This window comes from Mesitornis unicolor, unplaced genomic scaffold, assembly GCF_000695765.1.
Source record: "Mesitornis unicolor isolate BGI_N332 unplaced genomic scaffold, ASM69576v1 scaffold19587, whole genome shotgun sequence".
Classification (NCBI taxonomy): domain Eukaryota; kingdom Metazoa; phylum Chordata; class Aves; order Mesitornithiformes; family Mesitornithidae; genus Mesitornis; species Mesitornis unicolor.
In genome coordinates this window covers 1-22,745 of record NW_010194549.1, presented here as the reverse complement: position 1 = coordinate 22,745, position 22,745 = coordinate 1, and the positions used below count along the sequence as shown (strand labels likewise).

The window sequence follows — 22,745 nt, the reverse complement described above, 5'->3', positions numbered from 1 at the left end:
TAAGGTCTCAATTACAGTATAAATGCTGCTTGTGTGTTGGCAGGCCATAGAAACTAGGTAGATTATCTGAAAGGCGTTTTATTCCATATACCTAGGCCAAGAACAAATTAAAAACAGTTCAACCTTACCTAAAGCTTTATCCCACATTCAACTCTTTAATTAAAGTGGTATTGCATCAGATATTGGTCCACTCCACTTAGCAAATATATTTGCATTGGTGCATGTGTGACTGTACAGCAAGGAACAAGTTGGAACAAAATATAGCATGACTGGGACTACTTCATCTTTCATATGGGAGCGGACTCCATTTCCTGGCTGTATTGTCTTGCCTCTCATTTGGCAAAGAAGTCCAAATTTTTGCTACAGACTTCTAACAAAATATTGCTGGATTCACTCTGCCCATTTTCTGAAGATTGGCATTAAGGCAAACAAAATGTTATATTATTTCTTTACTTTTGTTTGACAGAACGATAAAGAGCAACCGATAGTTTTAAACCTCTTTGAGCCTGAAAGTTGAAACATAGAAAAAGAACAAGTGTGGCAGGGGGCCTTTAATTTCAGTTTCTGTAAGAAACATTTTCACTAATTCTTTGGACATTTCAAATGAACCTAATAGCTATATGAAACATCTGCTCAGTATTTTCCACCCAGCTGGTGCTAAAAGCACAGGAGTAAGCGACCAGAAAACACAGGATCTTCTGTCTTAGTTTTGAGTATAAGATGAAGAGCTCTGGGAGAGAACTGATTTTATTTCCTTCTTTTTTTGACAAGAGAAGGCAGTGATTCAGTATTGTCTGTCTTGGGATTCTTCTCTGGCTGCAGAGCAGAACCACCAACAGCTTCACTTAGCTGCAATGCAGCCAGGTAACTCTTACTTAAGGCAACACTAGATAATCAGGAGACTCATGACCCATTGATGTATGGGCACAACCTCTTGGATGAGAATGTCTCAATCGTGAGTGTTATTAGTGATGGCAAGGAGGTGTATTTTTATTATGTGCTTTTTTGATATCTATGAGGTATGGAACCACAGCAAAACAACATGATTACAACAACATTTCTGATCAAAAACCCAGCTAGAGCAATTCCACTTATGCTGACAACTCTCAGTTCAAGCTGTGTGTGCACTGCAAGTACACCACACCCTAATGATGTGTCCTTTAAAAACCTCTCAAGGAAAGCAGCAAGTGCAATTAAGCCAGCTGTTTACATAAAACTGTATATGCCAAGATGACAGATGACTGGCAGATGTGAAGTGAAGAACACCTCCAAATCTCCTGCCGGCTGTTTTGGAGCGGGATGGTGACAAGGGCAGTCACTGAGCAGTTTCACAATAGTGCACAGGCGCATGGGTGTTGTCTGAGCTCCACAGCTGCTCGCTGACGGTTCCTGAGCGGCTCATCTCCCACAGTGCCAACTTTAGCACCTCAGAGACCGTTGTCTTAACCTGGGCCTGGAACTTTTTGCTAATCAGAACATAGAGGATTGGATTGAGGCAACTGTTGATGAAACCAAGGCCAGTGGAGAGGGGAATGCCATCCTGCAGTAAGTCATGCAAGTTTTCATCATGGTGAGCAGACAGCTCCACAATGCTGAATATGTGATATGGTGTCCAGCAAACAAAAAAAGCTACAACTACAGCGATGATGGTCCAGAAAAGCCTGCTGGAAGTCAATACAGTCCTCCTCTTCACTTTCACAATCAGCAATGAGTAGCAAATGACCATGGTCACTAGAGGAAAGAGGTAACCGAATGCAAGCCTCACCCAAATAAGAATGTGATGTGTCAGCAAAATAAGTTCTCTGTCATGCACATGGAAGTTGTTGTAGCAAATGGTGACATTGTTCAGAACTGTAGCTGTGTCTCTAAAGTATAAGGCAGGGCCACCAATAATTGCAGCTGACATCCAGATGATCCCACTAAGAACAAGGGTGTTCCTTACAGTCCGATACTTGTAGGAAAAGACTGGGTGGACTAGGCGGATGTAGCGGTCAAGGCTGATGAATGTCAGGAAGAACACACTGGCAAACATATTCAGTAGTGCAATGAATGAGTTCATTTTGCAGAGCCATTTCCCAAAAGGCCAGTGGAAGCCCATTGCCACATATGTAATATAGAAGGGCAGGAAGAGAACAAAAATGAAATCTGCAACGGCCAGATTGAGGAACCAGAGTGTAGAAACAGATTTATCCCACTTAAAGCCCATAAACCAGATGACAATGGCATTACCTGGCACTCCCAGCAGAAATGCCACACTGTAAAACGAAAGGGAAATCATATGGGCAATGCTGAGAGAGGACTGGGGTGATTCATCTTCCTCAGACAGGTCATAGAAATAAGAGTAGTTCTCAAAGTCCTCAAATGTCATGTTGTACAGTTGCTTTCTGGAGAAGAAAAAAAAAATGAAGAGTCAAAGGAGAAATGTTTTCTTGCACTGCAAATAGTAACCTGCAACTCCTTTAAGTTCTTGGACATAGAACACCCACATATAGTCCATATAGAACATGGACTTAGTTTCATATATCTATCACTTTTTAGCTCTCAGTTGCTAGCCCAAAGCTTGTAGAGTATTTTGGTTACAGCCATTTCAAGAAATGCTCAAATCATGACAGCACTTGAAATCGTCAGAAACTGTTTTCCTTGCATTTATTTCTTAACAGTGAGCACTCATTACAGTGATACATTTCTGGGAGACTGGATGCAAAGTTTTACAGAAGTGTGATTTTTCTATTCTTTTCTAATCAAGTTTCATATTTTACTGTTTTGTTCCTATTTGAAGCAAGTTTTATGGACTATATCTATCAGACATCAGCGAAACACCAGGCATCTATGTAGGCAAGAAAGTGCAGTTAAAATGCCAGAAAGATATTTTTAATAAAATTACCACATCCCCCACGCCCCTCAAATTATAGTTAAGAAAATCATAGACAGTGATTTCTCCAGCAAGTGAAAGTTCATGGGTGTATTCCTCTCTGTCATGTATCAATTTTTGTATCTAGGAATGCTGATTTTTGGACACATTCAATGTAACATATTTCCTTAACGCAGCAAAGGATGTAGAGAAGGAAACATACAGAACTTATTTCAGGGGCAATACAACCCTGGTATTCTTCCACTAATGAACTGAGAAACAGGTAATAGATGAAAGAAAATACAGCTTCCCATGAGAATAAAACACAATGTAAGAGCTATAGATTAAAACATTGGTGTTCAGAAAAAAAGAAATTAATAGGAAAACAGCTAGCAAACAGAGGTTATGTGTTCATTTCACAGTACAAAGCTGCAGCGCAGCACAGCACAGGTGGCCACAGTCTGACAAAAGTATCTGCCATGGTCAAAACAAATATTCAGCTGAATTCATATTCAATATCGTTTAAAGTTACATTGTCGGGCTGGATTCAGCTGCACTAAAAATCTGTCTCTGAGAGCAGGATAGGACCAGTCCATTAGCTGTACTGTGGATGAGCTCACGGTACACTTCTGAGCACCAGCTCCCTTCAGAAACTGAAATTCACCCCTCGCTTTTGGAGCCCAGCCCTACATTCCTGTAATTCCATTAATTTTAGCATGCTAAGGACAACAGGGGCAGGGTCTCCAGAGTACACTGCCTGCAGAGCCACATCTGCAAGCTTGTATTCATGTACGTACCTCTCCTCCAAAAACGCAATTCACTTATTTTGAAAGGGTTACTCACACAAGTGAAGCCACGCACATGCACACACATTAGCAGGATTGGATTTCTCATTCGTAGATGGATAGACCAGGGAAAGAAAAAAAAGTTGTGTAATCTTATATCTCTTGATAAAAAAAAAATGTAATAAGAGTCGATACAGCCTGTTCTGTCAAGAGGCTATGATAACATTTGCCCTTTGTATTTACATCAGGCTGAAGGAATGTTATTTCATTTGCTGTCCTAATAAAATGATATTTATTGGGCCGCATTTATGTAATTACATGCCCCGTGGGGGTAGATTCTGCATAAAATACCAGAACCACCCATCTGAGTCATTTTTTCAAATAGCTTAACAGCTGCTGGGAAATGGTATAAACAAGGAGCAGTACCGCTAACATCTGGAACATTACGTTTGGACAGTTTCAGAGGACCGTCAAGTCAATAACTGGATTTTTAAGTGTCTTTGCCTGTATACAGAACTATACCTTCAAATGGAATCTATGCAGTTAAACAACAAAAAAAATCAAATATTTCAGACTCTTGCTGATTAACATCCTCTATTCCACTCACTAATCAATTCTGCTTTTAAGTTTCTCAAGAGCTAGCACAACACAACAATACTTGGATTCAGACACTTCCTCCCAAACCTCTTTTTTTCTCCTAATGGTGCTAAAAAACCACAATGATGATTACAAACGTTTGCCTACTGCCCAACAATGCTGATTTTATATTTAGAATTTCCAAGGTGATGTATAGCAGGAGAAGAAAATGTATCTAAATAAATACCAAACATTTACCAAGCCTCCTGTAGTTTTAAAGCTCCTCCATTGAAAGAGCACACTTTTAGAATACAATTACTTTTCCAGGCTTATGTTTTTCCTTATTCCAACTCCTACTCTTCCAACGCAGTAACACTTGCACAGTGGGGAAAATCAAAAGGGATCCAGAATTTTTCTTCTGAGATAACCATTAACCATCATTCAGCAGGGAGGATTCTTTGAGTTCTTGAAACACACATAGTCCTAAATACATGAGCTTGGTTTTTAATTATTAATAAACTTTCAGAGTCAGAACTGCCTTGCAGTTCAAGCCTAGGTCTTGAAAGTGAAGAAATCTAATTCTATTCCTTATTCTGTCACTGATTTCCTGTATGATCTTTGACAAATGGCCTAATTTCCAGGGTGGAAATTTTCAGACTCTCATGAACCTGTCTGCAAACCTCTGCTCAGTAGAGAAAACAAGACTTTTTGACAGCAGTTTTCACTTGGCTTTCAGGCCAGCTGCTAGAAAGGGTAAGGGAAGTTTGGTGCAGTTCACTGGTTCAGTCCTTGCTGGTCCAGGGTTGCAGAACGGAGCCAGAGTGAGGAAAATATTCTTCAATAAACAGGAAAGTGTGGTTAGAGACCTGGCAATAGGACTTGGGGGCAGCCACAGGTTACAGAACAGTGTTGCATTGCATAGTAATGAATATAACCAAGTTTAGACTTCATCCTGTATTTCTTTTTTTTTTAATATTAAACAGCCTGTGTAAAGTGTACTCTCAGCAGTTGTTTGACTGGAGGCTGTTCCTGTTTGCTGAGGTCACAAGCAGCTCTGAAAACTGAGTCTCCTTGATTCAGCTGCTTAATTATGAATATAGATGCTTGATTTTAAGCAAATATGTTTTGGGACGTTTGACCAGGAAGCTTCATTTCCTGTCCCCCTCTGTAAAACAGAAGCTAATGACTAAACAACTTCATAGGAATATCACAGGCTGGTACTTGGTGCTAGTACATTTTACATCCTGGGACAGAAAATGGAATTACCAAGAAATACAGATCGTTAGGAAATATTTCTAAAATACAAAGCCACAAAACTGCTGGAAAGAGACTTCACCATGTGCTACATGTACTGTCTTTCTCTGAATTTCAGCAGGGAATTACAGAATTGGATATACTCATAGCATTTTACTGCAAGTACCTGGAGTTCATTTTCTCTGTTGCACTAAGAATGGCCTTATGGTTATGACATGAGACCAGTACTATGGACTCTATTCATAGCTATGCCACAGGCATCCTGTTTGACCAGGGGAAGTCGTTTGACCTCTCCCTGCCTCAGCCCTGTGGTCAGTGGAATGACATTGGAGTGAAATTACCTTGAGTTTTCAGTCTAAAGTAAGATAAAACAAACAAAACAGTTGCAATTTCTACCCATTTGACTTGATGCAAATTCTTCCTAGGGGTTCAAAGTTCCCTGGGCACCACACAAGTTAGGGTCCAACTTAATTACACCATTTATGCCACATGTTCGGGCTACAGCCCATGCAACATCTCTCACACATTTGGTCCTCATTACTTTTGAAATTTACAGACAGGTCCAAGGGAAGAGCTTATTCATTGTCTATATTAGTTAAAAGTTAACACAGATATTTGAGTGGTAGTCTCCAAATCTGTTTGTTCAGTGTAAGAAACAATGCTTAGAGCCTCTGGCCAGCTAAACTGATTTCAGAGAATATAGTGAGTTCTGACTTAATAGGAAAAGTATGGTTTGCAGAGTTGGCTGTCTCAACAGTTAACTTAATAAAAGGAATATATTACACAAATCTTCCTGTCAGTGTCTTTATTAATAATTCTGAGCATATCCTTATGTAGGATCTATGGCTAAAGGAAAGCTTATTTGATTGATTCACTTCAACTTCTGTCATTTGCAAGAGTCAAATGTTGGAGAACAACTAGTTTCTCAAAAGGTCACCTAAAGCCTGCTTGTCATACTGCATCTCAGCAAGTTTGGATATTAAATTCATCTGAGAGCACTCAAAAAATTTCCTGGCTCTTCTGAGGCGCTACATTTTTAATTTATCTAGGTTCAAATACATAAACATGACATTCACCCAGTAGTTTATCTGTAAAATTCAAAACACAGAAGGCTGAGCAAGTTTGTCGGAGATATACACATATTTCTGGCAAATATTTTACAAAAACACAAGAAAAGATCCTAAAACTCACAAGGTAGCCTGATGAGATGACAAACAGTCACAGACTCGTACTTCTCCCTCAAAAGAACAAAGCCAAGATGGCCACTTGCCTCCATACAGAAATATTCCTGTAGCAGGAAGTGCATGATACACCCATACTACAAAATTAGATCATAGCTATGCTATAATTTAAGCTTAAAGCTGGCCCTGCAGACAAAGCTACTAGGAAACAAGCATTTTAAGCTAGCATACACAAAAGCAGAATTAAGGCTCGTGTGTCTGTTTTCTCTTTCACAGACACATATGCAAATGCCTATCTCTTGACTATCATTTTAATGGTCATTAGACATGTGGTGACAAAATTACTTTCTGAGCCATCCTGAATTCAACAACTGGAATGGGTCATAATAGATATGATAATGTGACTGGAAACCTTTTCAAGCCACGACATAAATGTATTTGTTCTAGCAGACAAGATAAGAATGCAAATAACCATCATTCTCCATTACGTCTCTCAGTGAAGCAGTATTAGAAATGTATATGCAGCATACTCGCTAGACATCTCCTAAAATTTCTGCCCAAACCAACTTTGAGCAAGGCCAAACACGACCCTGTTAGTCATAACACATCACTTCATCTGTGGTATTGAAGTCATTTGACCAGATAATAGCTGCATAACCTTTTACACAAAGTGAGTAAGCATTACTGCGGGATTAACAAACCCTTATAGAGCAGACTCAGTTAGCATTGTAAAGCAATGACTTCAGACCAGCACTTTAGCCACCACAGAAATCTTAAACAACAAATGAAAAACCCAAATTCATATCTAAATAATGCTACTCTAATAGGAAAGGTATCTGCAATAGGTCTGGCCTGAATATAACAAATCATCCATACAACAGCTGCAATTTAGCAGCGTACCATTTCCACACTCAGGTAACTCATAAATATCTGTAACCAGCAACTGCATATGACAGAACCACAGAATGGTAGGGGTTGGAAGGCACCTCTGAAGATCACCTAATCCAACCCCCTGCCAGAGCAGGATCACCTAGACCAGGTCACACAGGAACATGTTCTGGCAGCTTTTGAATGTCTCCAGAGGAGGAGACTCCACAACCTCTCTGGGCAGCCTGGTCCAGTGCTCTGGCACCCTCACAGTAAAGGAGCTTTGCCTTATGTTTAAATTGAACCTCCTGTGTTCTAGTTAGTGAACATTGTCCCTTGTCCTGTTGCTGGGCACAACCAAAAAGTCTGATCTCATCCTTCTGACACCCGCCCTCAGATATTTATAAGCGTTAATGAGATCCCCTCCTCCGTCTTTTCATCACCAAAAGTTATATCATCAAAATAGATTTTTTTTCCATGCTTATCCCAAGCACCAAGACTTCCATCCCCAGAGAAGACAAGGAAACTCAGTTGTTCTCAGGATATGCATTGGAGAGAGGGCACTACACTAACTGTGTAGTTAGCAGTTGCTCCTGCTCTTATTCCCTTCTGTTAATATAGCTAAAAATAGAAATTTCTTTTTTAATATTCCTTTTGAATGTAAGGAGTTGTTGTAACCACTGCAAGTCTATCATGTGACCAACAAACATATGACATCAAAGTCAAGGAAATGACAGCTGATATCTGTGATACACTTAAAGTGGCCCCATTCTGGAAGAAATAATAAAAAAAAAGATCTAAGCATTCTTACAAGCAGGTAAAAATAGAAGTTTAGGTAAACAGTGCCACTTGAGATTTAAAATATGGTCTTACATTTTATATGTCAGCACTGCTGAAGTATTTACATAACCGGTCATAACACCTCAGTATTCATAACCTTTAGTGCAAGTGGGCTCGAGTGAGCCCATCATCAGCCTGGTTTACAGACGGGATGGCTGAGAGTGACCTACAGGAAGTCTCTGATCAAACCACGTGCTAAACCTAGAGTCCCTGCCTAGTGGTTCAACCACAGCCCTATCCTGGTTTCTTAAAAATAACACTGTCCCCTCACTCATGATGGAGTGGAGAAACCACAGCTTCACCTCTGGGAGACCTTCCTCTTCCTGAAGAGAGGCTCTCCACTGTGTCGTGACGCTCACTGCGTTGGAGGGAGCCAGCACTTACCTGGGCAGCCCTTGCAGATTCTGGTCTGTTTTCTCTACATTGAAAAGGAACCTGGATCTCCACCATTTGCTTGTCATACACATTAATCTGTCTCTGCAGGCCGAGGACATACCTCAAAGGTATTAAGCACACCTTTCAGATGACAAAGCCCAGCAGGTACACCATATATCGTATTGGCTGTGTCCTCAGCATGTCAGATACGCACACTAATGAAGTATTGTTCCAGGGAAGTTTCACACGTTTTCTATTCATCCACAAATACCAGTAGTATTTTCTTTGGCTATAAGCCACCATAATAACTATATACTTAGAGTAATGGAAATAACCAAGTAAAATTTTTTAAGTGCCTCAGCTTCACAGTGACTGGGATTGATAAGATAATGAATGCTTGTATCTCTAACCAAGCATGGCTTCTTACGACTTTCATGAAAACATAATTTGGAATTTTGACTTTGCAATTTTTATATATATTTGTGATGAAGGAAGATTTTTACTAGCATTCAGATGATTGTTACATGATCATGCAGCTCTAAGCCTGTTTTTTCAGTGGCTGTACTCCTTCGGCAAACACACGCTTTAACCACAACTCTCTCCTAACAGGAAGTAGCAAAGCGAGAACAGAGAATAAAGAGTGAACACCGAGATTTCTTTCAAACTATCAACTCTTGTCTCAGCAGACTGATTAAGGCCAATTAAACATATGTTAGACAACAGCTATTCTAAAGTTACTGCAGGGTAACAACAGGTCATTACAGAAAAAATAAAATAACCTTCTCCAGCAAGATACAAAATCTCTATCGAATAACAGATAAAAATAGCTTACAATCTGTTATACTTACAGTCCTTTGAACAAGAAGAGTTAAGAGCTAACCCAAGAGAAAATTAGCAATGACTCATTCCCCAAATATGCTTTCTTATATCCTATTCTGCTTCACATATTAATTTCCCAGTCACTTCTAACAGTATGCTTGGTTGTGTACTGCCCTCTAAATTGATCTCTGTTCTTCTAGGCTTGTTATACTGCTCATTAAATCTACATCAGCAGTTTCTTCTAGCATGGCTGTAATATTGTTATGATTATATTACTCTTGACACGTAATTTTGCATGGGTGTAGCAGAACATCCAATTTCAAAATGTGGCAAGCATATAAATAAAACATTCCAGCTGATAAGATAACATACTTTATTTTGTCCTCACAGTTAATATACCAGGATCACTGTGTACAGTAGATTAAGTATCTGTATCTGCTACTCTAATATTCCTACTCATACAAGGCTAACACTTTTATTTACTTTAAGGTCAAGCCCAAAATCATCGCTGCCTGTATTCCCGCAAGACCGAAAAATTCATATCGTTAATACAATTTCAGGAGGGCTGGATACTTACCTATCTCCCTAACATGGCATTGGGAACGCACCCTAGCACTGATAAGAACAGATGGCGTCTACGATTAAGGTGTTAAATTAGGAGCTTGGAAATACTGGTTTTACAGGCATTCCTTATTACCTCTGCAAATCACTTCTCACCTGACTTGTAATATAGTACAACACCCTCAGCCAAGACTCCAGAACCTCAACAAAACATTACTCAGTTTTCTTAAACAGACAAAGGTTCTTCACATTTCTGAAACATCTCATTAAAATTACGTGGGACTAAGCTAATTAAAAGAGAATCCCTAGAAAGAAGAAATGTGAGTGTAGAAAGTGATACTACATTGACAGTACAGGACTTACTACTCACCACTTTCTCTCATCTAGAAGGCTTCATAACAGAACAAACTTCTGTGCGAGGCTCACACTTGTTGAAATAAGCAAGTATTTTACACTGGGAGAGTACCCAAAGGCCTTAACCTTTGAGATCAAAGCCTCACTGGATCTAGGCACTATAAGCACATAATGAGAGACCTTGTTTATAATTAAACAGAATAAACAGACACAAGAAGAGCTGGGAAAGGAACTGCAGTATCTTGCCCAAAGCCAAACAGAAGATGAGGAAAGGCTGAGAGGCCTAGGTGTGTTTAGCCTGGAGAAGACAAGCCTCAGATGGGATCTTATCACTGGATAACTATCTAAAGGGTGGGTGTCAAGAGGATGGGGCCAGACTCTTTCCAGTGGTGCCTTGCAACAGGACTAGGGGCAACATGCACAAACTGGAACATGGGAAGTTGCATCTGAACGTGAGGAAAAACTCTTTTACTTTGAGGGTGACAGACCACTGGAACAGGCCGCACAGGGAAGTTGTGGAGTCTCCTTTGGAGACATTCAAAACCCGCCTGGATGCGTTCGTGTGCAACCTGCTGTAGGTAAACATGCTTTGGCAGGGGGCTGGACTAGATGATCTCCAGAGGTCCCTTCCAACCTCTACCATTCTGTGATTCTGTGGTTCAAACATTGAGTTGCAGGTGGAATTCAGACCTTGCCAAAAGAATGAAGAGGCAAATGTCTCTTGTGGACAGAGGGAAAAGGTGCTGGTTCTTCATACTTGTGCCTTGTGATTCTTGAAATCCACCCTTCGAGAAGTATCAAAAAAGGACAAGAAAACCTGGGCTGGAGAAGAGAAGTAGGAGCAGGCTGCAAGCTCTTTGCTAGCTAATGCCCCTGGCAAGGACTGGAGACTTCTAGAGTGCTGGCTTTCACAGATAACCTTTGTAAACAAATGTGACTTGTAGCAATGGGTTTTGATAGTTTCCCTTTGAGCTCACTAATGAAGAAGTATTCTTTCTGCAGCACATTTGTTCAGTTCATCTGCAGAATTGTAACACAGTAAAATGGTGAGCCAGACACAAGAGAGCTGCAACAAGCCAGCAAAAGTTTGCTGAAAAAGAGCAGCTGTGGCCTGATACAGGGCTTTTTGCTCCTGTCTCCAGGCCCTCAACCTCTGGAACATATTGAAGATACCAAGAGCACAGAATTAGCTGAGTTCCCCTGGAAGTACTATATGCTTCTTTAGAGGACACATAATTTTTTCCTTTCGTCTCAGAAGCCTCAAGCACACTTTAAAAGTAGTAGCAAGTGTGGGAGAGTTGATCTGTGCATGATGGCATCTTCCTTTCTAAAACCAAATGTCTCTTCGTCACCACCCACCCAGTCACAGTAATCCCTTCCCCTGGTAACAGGCCATGAGAAACTGTTCTTCCCACTCACCTCCCTTTTGCAAAGCCAGCAACAACAGAGCCCTGCACTGTTGTGAAACTTGCTAGCTTCAGACTGAACGAACACAAATCAAGCCTTTAGCAGAAATAATGAGTGAAAATTAGCCAGACAACCAGCTAGCACAGTAAGAAAGACAGCTGAACTGTTGGCACACTCCATGAGCCAAAATGAAGAAATAAGCAAATAACAAGATCATTCAACAGACCACAATCCTCTGCAAAACTAGCTACTTAGTGCTTAGAATAGCAGAGTTCTTAATAAAAAATAATATCTAAGAACAGATCACAAACTTCGAGTGGCTTTTAAGAAACAGAAGAAAATTCTTTAAGACAATAGGCTTTATGAGGAGACATGTAAGTTTTCCTCTTGAATCAATATATCAGAAATAAATCTAAGAGCATTTCAGAAGTTACTTATCAAGTTAAAATAAAAAGGACGAAATTTATAATGTATAGTACATACAAATTGCATTATTGTCATCAACAGTTTTCCTCTGCCACCACTGGTGCAGTAAAAATCTGTAGTCAGATACTGCACAGGAATTCTTATATAGAGTCTCCCTGACTTATGATCCCCTTCCACCAAGGCAATTAGTGAATCCAAACCATAAATTCTTTCTCCAGAGTCAAATAACTCCCACTATGCCACACTCAAGGAGATTCTAAGTGCAATAAAAGTGGACTCTAATATCACTCATAGCACATATAAAACCCCTAGGATTAAAGTAAACTTGGTAGGACCCCTATTCTGTCTGCCTGGTGTTACTGGCTGATAATGTTTTAAATTCAGGCAGAAGCTGCAGTGACATTAAACAAAAGTAAATTGGGTCATCAAAAGATTTGAATTTCCTAGTTCAGCTGAGGTGAAACAATAATACGATGTTAGTGAAAGTAGGCTGTCATAAGCAAGGTACTCCTGAATCAATTTCTACAAACCTAGTCTGACAAATTCCTTTACCCTGACGTACCCTCACTCACTCTCTTCTCCTTAGCTATGAATTAATAAACATTTAAAATTATTGAGTAATACAATTTTATTAAGCTAGAAAGCATATGTGTTTTAGTTCCTAGACACTCTATACATCTTTTATAAATCTACATGAATAGGTCTGGGATATTGTTTGGCTTTGCAAGATCACACTTAGAAAGGCTACAGGTGACAATGACATGGTTATCACTGAGTCTGAATAGAAGGTGGAATCTAGCCCTGTCTTACTGTGCAGTATATAAGACTTTGAACCTTCTTGTCACTTCCTAGGAAACACGCTCCCATGCACTTCATGACAGCTAGATCCACATCCTACCTTATTCCACAATGGTCAGGGAAAACACACACATACGTTCCAGCTCAGATCATAGAGGCCTTTTTAAATTCTGTATGACTGTAATTCTTGATAATAATTTTGTTAACCTGCTACCTAAATTGAAACTATCTCCAGTTTCTGTGCTAAAACCTGTTCAGATCAGAACTCATGTACTTATTTCTAGTCATACTGGGAATTGCTGTAGCTATAGGAGACATACTATCCCTAGGCAAATAAAAAAATTAAAAACAACACACAAATGGAGGCAGCGGGAAGAGAGAGACAGAGAAAGATTTAAGTCAGTCGCTTACTGTTCTCTGACAGGATAAAAGACTCCTTGAAGTGTGTATAAGCACATTCAAAAGTTATTAAAAATTAAATTCACATATACTATCACATCTTTTCTAGCTGCAGGGGTGGTCAAAATAATCTTTGAAATAAATGAGTATTACATTCTTCCCTCCGAGAAGCTCTTTTAGCCAATATAAGCTACACCACCTCACAGGATTTGCCTGCAAGTGTTGTTGTAGCTTTAAAGACACACTATTTAGAAGAGAGAGAGAGAAAGATTTAAAGTATAACAGACTGACCTACCTTGTTTAGCTCTTCGGAAATCAGGGATGTGAGCTCTGTGCACAGAGCAGGAGGAAGACTGAAATGATCTGCAAAGTTCAGAGTGACTTCAGTGTGATTCCAGCTGCTTCACTTGGCTACTGCCTTCCTTCTAATAAAGCTGCAGAATGATATAACACCGTGTTTGTTTTCAGCTGAGGAAGTTGTTTCCAACTTCCCTTGGTTTTCTAGACCCAGTTTTGAAATATGGCCTTTATGTATATTCCCAGTTTTTTCACCAAAAATAAATGTTAGACATGTGAATGAATCATTTTGGTCAGTGTCCAAGAAAGCAACAGATGTGGTGGCTGATGAATAGAAAGAGACCTTACAGTTGTAGACTGCTTTTTGTTATGCAGAGAAGAGGTTGAACAGTATCTCTTTGTAAGCACGCTGGTTTATAAAAAATAATGTTGAATGTACACAAAGATGCTTAAAAAGTCAAACTGAAAGCATCATTTTGTAACTGTACGGCAAGATACACTCACTTTGAATTTATGATTAGTAGATTAACCTCCTTTTGTGTGTTAGAGAGAAGTGAGCTCCTCAAAACATCACTGATTAGTGCCTCTGTCTGTCAGTCAGTGCAACTCTGGTAGAAATCTGAACTGGGTTTTAGGAAACTTGGCTTGATTCCCTGTTCTGTAGAGAGCCTCCCGCATTTTTGTGGCCAGGTCTTATGATCGCCATGTCACTTAATTTCTCAGTCACTAAAATGGGAATATTATTCCACTAGTGCCTACATACCATAGCTTCAGCTGACTGTGATGGTACCACTCTCATCATACCATTTTAAATCAGCTGAGCATCTGACAGTTCCCTTCTACCAAAAATCAAATCTTCTAGTGGAAGCAATAATGTAACAGTCGTACTCCTCTGTCATTAATGCAAAAAATGTAAAATGTTCAGCACTGATTGAATCTAGTCAACTTCAGATTTCCCAGATACCAATTCTATTGATTCCGGTGAAAATTAGAAAGAAAAAGAATTACAAACAAACAAACAAGTGAACCACAGAAGAGGGAAGTGCTTAGTGAGAAGCAGCAAAACTGAAAATTCAGCATCTGGTTAGTAATGCTATCAGTTTTAAGCGCCTCTCTTATGGTCCACAGATCACAGATTCTCTTAACATGAACCAAAAACTCCTTCCAGAAAAACTACCCTGCTTTGTTTTTCCTCCATGGCAGCTCTTTCTGTTTTGCCAGTATAACTTAAAAGGCTGATAGCCTGTATGTGAGGGGGAAAAACCATGAATGAGAGGATAGAGGTTGTGATACCATGGGACACGGAGTCTCTGGACCACAAGGAAAAGACAGAGGGGCATGATTCCTGTGAATATATGACACTGGAGACAAAACAGGGAGGTTGCCTGAGGAAAGACTACTGAAATACTCAAGAACTATTGAAATACTTGAGGACTTCATGATTTGGTACCTCACTTGTTTTATTTCTTGCATTTTAGAGATTTCCTGTTTTCTCTAGGTAACTGTTTGGTGAACCTTCACTGATAAAAGCTCTTTTAATAGTAGTTATGTTATTTTGTAAATATTGGGATAGGGTAAATATAGGCACTGTTTAACAGCAGACCTGCCAAGGTTTTTTTGCTTGTAATGGCACACGAGTCTGTGTCTCTAGGAACTTTGCCAAATACAGTTATTGTAAGGCAGTTAGTTCAAGGGCTTGCTCGTACTATTTCAATAGGACAAAAGAGGAAATTACTGGGTAGGAAACTCACGCACATGATCTACAGCAAAATTAAAAAAACTCAGCAAGCGAAGTAGAGTCACACCTTTGCCAAATGCTCTTCACCTTCTCAGTGAGGGGAACACTCTGGAGAGTGGAATGGATTCTAGCAGTTTGGAGGTAGTGAGGAATAGTCCTTAAGGGGCTGTTTCCTTCACCCTAAACTAAAGCAGGTTTGGGACTACTCTAACACGTACTGGGAATGAGAGTTCAGCTCCTTCATCCTTCAGAACCAAGACAGGATGAAACCTCACACAGCAATTTTACTCATCCTTCCTACCAGCGTAATAAATATGAAATCACAGCTGATAAGGACCAGGAAGACATTTTGTGGAGACAAGTTCCCATAGAAAAGGAGATTTTTAATTTTGTTTCTTTTTCTTAAGAACAGCAGATTAGTGCATTTAGAAGACTTTTTCTACCAATCTGTCCTACCTACATTTGCTTCTTTTCAATTGAAGGGGACTTTTGCTCCAATAAGCAATTACCAAATTTGCACAGTATAACCAGCATATGTAACATATCTGGGAGAAAAAAAGAGAACAGAATTTTACAGGCAAAACTGCACTTAATCTGAAAGGATTTTGTTCTGCTTCTTTTCTGTTTAAAGCTAAATACAGCATTTTATTCTTCTACAGTTTTGATTAACCGCAGTGAGAATCTTAAGTCCCTGCAGAATACAAGTTTGGGTCTTAAACCTTGCCTTGTTTTAGTTCCTTCCATGCTCAGACACAGTAGAACTGGAATGGTAAGTTCCAAATTGCATGGCTTTTTAATATACACTTTCATGCAACCCATTAACCATTGACATAATTTTATGGGTGTGATCTTTTCAGATAATTTTGTGAAAGTTATAGGCTTGGAAGAAAATTAATTAAAAAAAAAAAAGTACCTTGTTTGCTTTCATGTCGTCTCCTTTTTCCACTTATAACTAAGGTATCTTTTATTTTGCCATTTTTCTACTATTAACGAAGCTATATTTTATTTTGCCATGTCATTTGTGCTTTCTCAACAGGGTACGTTAACAAAGTCTTGGATTTTTTACTCTACATGAGGTATGGCAATATGCCACAGCTATACTGAAGAGAGACATGCATTCACGAACATACAGTGCACGTGGGACTTGCAGAGCAAAGAAAGGTGAAGATTAAATTTCACCTGAAGGTTTTTTCCCCTATAACTTTTATTTTTCCATACGTCCTCTGCCTTTGTTTTGGTCTATAGTGTTAAAAAAAAATCACAAAGAATCAAAAGTGCTTTTAAAACTCACTTGCATTTCAATAGACAGACGCAGTTTATTCACTGCTGGACAACCCAGTATCTATTACTTGTATGAAAATGTTCTCCTTTGTTCTTTTTTCACCAGATTTCAAGTAGATATAGAAGAAAAACCTTCAGAAATACTTCACCAGTGTTAACCAAAGCACAAATTACAAAGCAATAAACAAAACCAAAGTAGCTTTCATTTACCTGGATTACCAGCAATTCCTAGTAGCTCTGATAATTATTTCCCACTGCTGGGACCACCGGACTTTATCAAGCTGCCTATTAGTATGTGCAGATAATCTCAGCACTAATGAACACCCCAGGCTAAATTCAATGTGCACTAATTCAATTAAGTTGTACCAACCACGAATTTGCAAATTAGGTGAAACAAAAGATATTTATTTTTTTCTCGGGGTTAATTTAAGCTGAACAACATAAGAAAGAAAATACTTACCTTTTGAGGATTCAGCTGTTGACAGTTCTGGTTAGGGTTTTTTGGGTTGGTTTTTTTGCTTTTTTTGTTTTAAATCTTCACTGTTCCTTTGTCCTCACTGTTTGAATTAACTCTTCATCGATTAAAATCCACTCTGGAAACACAGAGTTTAACTACCTGATAATCAGGAAAAGGGTCATTTCCTCCCTTCCTGTGAAACTAATGACTATTCAAGTCTGTCCATTTGGGAAAGCTGTAATGTTTACTTGTGGCTTAACTGCCCACTATATACCCTAGTGAGTAACTATGACAAAATTCTCTAGCGACACATTTAAACCGAACTACCCGATGAAAGAACGTTTGGCTCATTTAGGCAGGTCCACATCCTCTTTCTACACTGATATTAGCAATTTGAAGATCTTAATGTAAAATGTGTTGAAGAAAATCAGTAATTCTGCAGAAGGTAAAATCCTTCATCTAACTATTACTTTAGTCAGGTCAAAACACACAAGCATATAAATGAATTGCTGTACGTGCATGTGTGTGTATATATATGTATATAAAAGTACAAGCAGGATCTTTAAAAGCAGCACTTCATATAACTCCTGCAAACAAAGGCAGTAGGGTGTTACATTCTATGAAATCATGAATACTGGAGAATAATTTACAAGGAAGGGAAAGAATAAGATACCTTTTTTGTATCATGAAGAATGATACCTGGAAAAAAAATACAATTAGAAATAGCCGTGTTTTTTCCCACATACATTTTGCTTTTAGACTTGCATTTTATCTCATTTTCCACAAATAAGTAGCAATTATTTTCTACATAACTTCCAGACCACAGATAATAAAATTTTGTATTCATATGACAATAAAATAAGAGATTATACCTGCCACTCAGTCAGATAACACTTGAAATCCATGGAATTTTCAGAGGGTGTCTTAACAATGAACCTTCTGATGTGTCATTGAGTGCTGAAGATTATTGTCATTGAACAGTTAAACAGTCAACATGACAACAGTATTTTTCCATTTTAGCCTAAGTGCTGTCTCCTCCCATACAAAGGAATGCCAGTGTTTGGAAAAATAATTTCAGAGAGAACTACAGAGATTACAGAAACAAAAATAAGGCTACACAAACTATTGCTCTCAGCTACTGTGCTCACTGTAACAGCTGATCTTCAACACTAACAAACTGCAAACATGGAAATGGAAAAGGAATTCTAATCCCCTGCAAAAGACACAGAGCAAAGCTGAGAGTCGATACAGAATCAGGGACAGGTCTTTGAAAATATATGCTAATAGGCAGGGTGCCCATACAGGACTCATGGGTGATCAAGCAAGGTTGTTGCTTTGCAGCATTACTACTCAAAATCTTAACTAAAAGAAACACTTATGTAAATGTGGAATCATGATTACTCTTCATAACACTGACCAGCTATTGACATTTCTTAGGGTTTATGGAGGTGCCAAGGTTTTACTTTGGACAGTAGCTCCTTGCAGTGGAGAATGGTTCCTGAACATCAATACAAAGCTGGTGCAAATCAAACCCAAATCAAACTCAATCAACTATGGATGTTCTGAGCAGCTGTGGTCAGTGGTTTCAGCACATATTCATTTGTATTTTTAAAGTTGCTTTTTACAGTCAGCTACATTTGTCAGATTGTTTTTCTGCTTAGTGGATGTAAACACATTTTGTTAAAGGTGCCAGGCAACCGGGAGTCCATGGGGATTTAAGTTATTTATCCACAGAAATGAATGTGAAACAGGGAGAACCAATGCAAGTTTCTGCCTCCTGCACTGCATTTGCCCTCTCCTCTGATCACTCTCAGAGGAAAGAACAGTTTTGCTTCTAAGCCTGCCCCATTCCTCAGACTCTCTAATGAGATTGGAGCTGGTAAATCCCAATAAACCTGCTGCTTCTGCTATAGGCAGAGCAAATTATTAGAAGCTCTGAAAAATGCTTTGCTAGTTAAGGGCTCAGTCTATAAAGTCAATATTAACTCTTCCATTGCCTTCAGTGAAAGCAGAATTAGCACCATCTCTAATAAATTGACAGTGGGCCCAGGAAAGGAAGCATAGAAAATCAGTCCGTGCAAAGAGACAGCTAAACCCCCCCAATATTTATTTGTTCATGCTAATTTTACTCCTTAAGCTGTACCAAGACACACATAAGTTAGTTTTAAATCCTTCTTACTTTGCAATTATTATCATTATTTTTGAAAGACTATGTGCCCCAAATTTAGCACTTAGCATGAGCTTGAACATGGAATTAACATGAATGTAGAGACTAGAATTGCAGCATCTTCTTTAAAGGCTATTTAAGTAGCTACAAGTAGGCTCCCTTCTTTTCAAGAGAAGAGAAGGGAGCTCGTGGAAAGGGCAACATCCACTTCTCCATTTCAAGATGAGAAACTAGGCAAAGGGGAATGATATTAATTGTATGTAGCTTGGGTGCAAACCAGATACTGAACTCTGATTACTTCAGTATTAGAAACATGCACCATCCAACAATGTAGAAGGGACTCCTGGTTGTACTGATGGACCAGAAAAGAGAAAGATTAAACTCTGATCCAAAGGACTACTGCAGTTCCAGTAATAGTATGTGAAATGCTGAAGAAACAAATCAAATAAAAGGCTTTTTGTTCCAAAGTTTTTTCTCTCTTTTAATTTTTTTTTCCATGAAAAAGTCTGTATTTTCAAACTATGAGAGAAAGAGGTTTCTTTCAAAGGCTGATGTTTTTGCTTATCAGCATTCCTAGCCTAAAATTAAGTTTTGTCCTTGGAAAAAGAACTTCTCCTGTTTAACTTTCTGCTTTTTTCCTGAACAGGATAAAGAAATCTTTCTTTGAGTTATTCCCAGGGTAAAGCAAAGTAGAGAATCTGCTTTCTCTCAGATGTGAGAAAATATCCTATGTGGTTTATTGTGGGAACATTAAAAAAATTTAACATGGTTTAGAACAGCCAGTGCAGAGGAAAATAATGTTTACTTAATTACCTTGGGAATACATTTTTACCCCACCTTAAATTAACTGCAGAACATCCAGTGACTCAACATAATATCTATGTATTTGGAACTCCCTGACTCCTACAAATACAGATAAGAAAGCTGCAGAGGTATTTTACATCCAGGATCATTTTACATTCATCTGCATCTATTTAAAACCAGAACAGTTCCATTGAAATTGATGGATGTAAACATTAATTCAGAATATTCCAAGGGGTCAAGGCAGGTTCTCAACTTCTGGGAGCTTGAAAATTCTTGATAAACAGAATTAATAACCCTCCAAGAAGCTTTGAGAAAATTACCTCTTTGTATCCAAAATGCGTTATTCCCTGCTTGAGTTATGAGAATTAATACTTACTTTTGCAAAAATGCCTTGGACTTTCTAATGTGACAGAATGGGAGGTAGGCTAGAAGGGAGCAAGTAATCTACTACACTTATTTAAAGTATTTCAAGACTCTCACATTAGCATCTGACTGAAAAAAATCCACATTCATTTTGTACCTTATCTATAATAATAAAAAGGATGGTTTAAAACATGCTAATCTAAACATTTTGCCATGCAGATGGGAATAATTTGGTTCTAAGTGTATTTAATTCATGTTTTCTGACTGAGGTTAATACCAGAACATATTGGTCTTTCTGTTCCCTTCATAGCAGAAGACTCTCAAGGTTGTAGAGCACCTCTCAGCAAGGGGAAATGGAGTCACTTTATGACTTTCCAGCATGTACCTGTCATAAATTACCATATATTTCAAAGTAGTCTAGGAATGAACAATTATACTTGAAAACTTTGCCAATAGTCGATCCGACTACATCAATCAGACAATTTTAAAATTGGTGTTATTTTTGAAAAGAAATATGAAACGACAGCAAATAGAAATGAGAAATTCTAAGGGACTGTTATTTTTTAAACAAACGAACAAAAATCCATGCACAACATGAAGGTCAAAGAATCTCCTGCAGTTCATGTGCAGTCACCTACAGGCAACTCCCAACCTACTTCCTGACCGAGTCTTTTTCTTTGTGTCAATTCCCTAAAAAACCAGGCAAAGTTATTTCAGAGAGGTGAACTGACTGGACAACCATTAACAGAAACGACTGTGAATGTAACAGTCAACTATTCAGCATTTTATGATAAAAGACATGTTCTCTGAGAGCAGAGTGCTCTTTCAGGTTACAAATGGGAAAAAGGATTCGGATCATGCTCCGCAAGAGGGCTGCCTGGACACCAAGACCACCTTTTGTTCATCTTGTCTTAGGCACAGTGTGCTTGGTCTTGGTCCAGTAAAGAAAAATCGCATGCAACGTTAGAGCCACAGCACACAAACCTCTCAACTGCTGCTTTAATTTCTTTGCATTTTCTTTTCTAACTGTCCTAAAACCAAGTTAATTTAAGGTAATGGACAGATTCAAAACAGTTGCAGCAGTAATAGGGTATGGATTTGAAATGTAATGTAAGAACACGAATAGTTCATCATGTAGAAACTTTCTGAATACACTGAGTTTGGATAAATTTTGTAGCCATTCTGTTTAAATCATAGAATAGTTTTGGTTGGAAAATACCTTTAAGATTATTGAGTTCAACCACCAGACCAGCCCTAAGTTCACCACTAGACCATGTTCCTAAGCAAAACATCTGCTCATCTTTTAAATACCTCCAGGGATGTGACTAAACCACCTCTCTGGGCAGCTGTTCCAGTGCTTGAAAACCCTTACAGTAAAGAAATTCCTCCCAATATCTAACCTAAACCTCCCCTGGTGCAACTTGAGGTCAGTAATCCTTGTCCCATCACTAGCTACTAGGGAGAAGAAACTAGCCCCCACCTCCCTACAACCTCCTTTCAGGTACCTGAGGTCTCCCCTCAGCCTCCTTTTCTCCAGACTGAACAATCCTAGCTCCCTCAGCTGCTCTTCATAAGACTTGTGCTCTAACCCCTTTACCAGCTTCATTGCCCTTCTTTGGACCCACTCCAGCATCTCAATGTCTTTCTCACACTGCAGTGCCCCAGACTGAACACAGTACTCAAGGTGTGGCCTCACCAATGCCAATTACAGTAGGACAATCACTTCCCTGCTCCTGCTGGCCATACTATTCCTGATACAGGCCAGGATGCCATCGGCCTTCTTGGCCACCTGGGCACACTTCTGGCTCGTGTTCAGACAACTGTTGCTCAACACCCCTTCCCCGGGTTGTTTCCCAGCCACTCATCCTCAAGCCTGTAGCATTGCATGGGGTTGTTAACCCAAGTGCAGGATCTGGCACTTGGCCTTGTTGAAGCTCATGCAATAGACCTTGGCCCATGGATCCACCCTGTCCAGGTCCCTCAGTACAGCCTGTCTACCTTCAGGCAGATCAACACTCCCACCCAACTTAGTGTCATCTGCAAACTTGCTGAAGGTGCACTTGATTCCCTCGTCCATGTCATTGATAATGATATTAAACTTGAGTGACACCAGTACTGAGCCCTGGGGAACGCTGCTTGTGACTG

At 39.2% G+C, this 22,745-nt stretch overlaps 1 protein-coding gene across 1 annotated transcript; it reads right to left on the bottom strand.

The window, feature by feature from the left end:
• Positions 1-1,315: 1,315 nt before the first annotated feature.
• GPR1 (G protein-coupled receptor 1) lies at positions 1,316-2,368 on the bottom strand. Its single transcript, XM_010187858.1, has one exon. It carries the CDS (start codon positions 2,366-2,368, stop codon positions 1,316-1,318), a length of 1,053 nt encoding a protein of 350 aa, XP_010186160.1.
• Between the last annotated feature and the right edge of the window lie 20,377 nt (positions 2,369-22,745).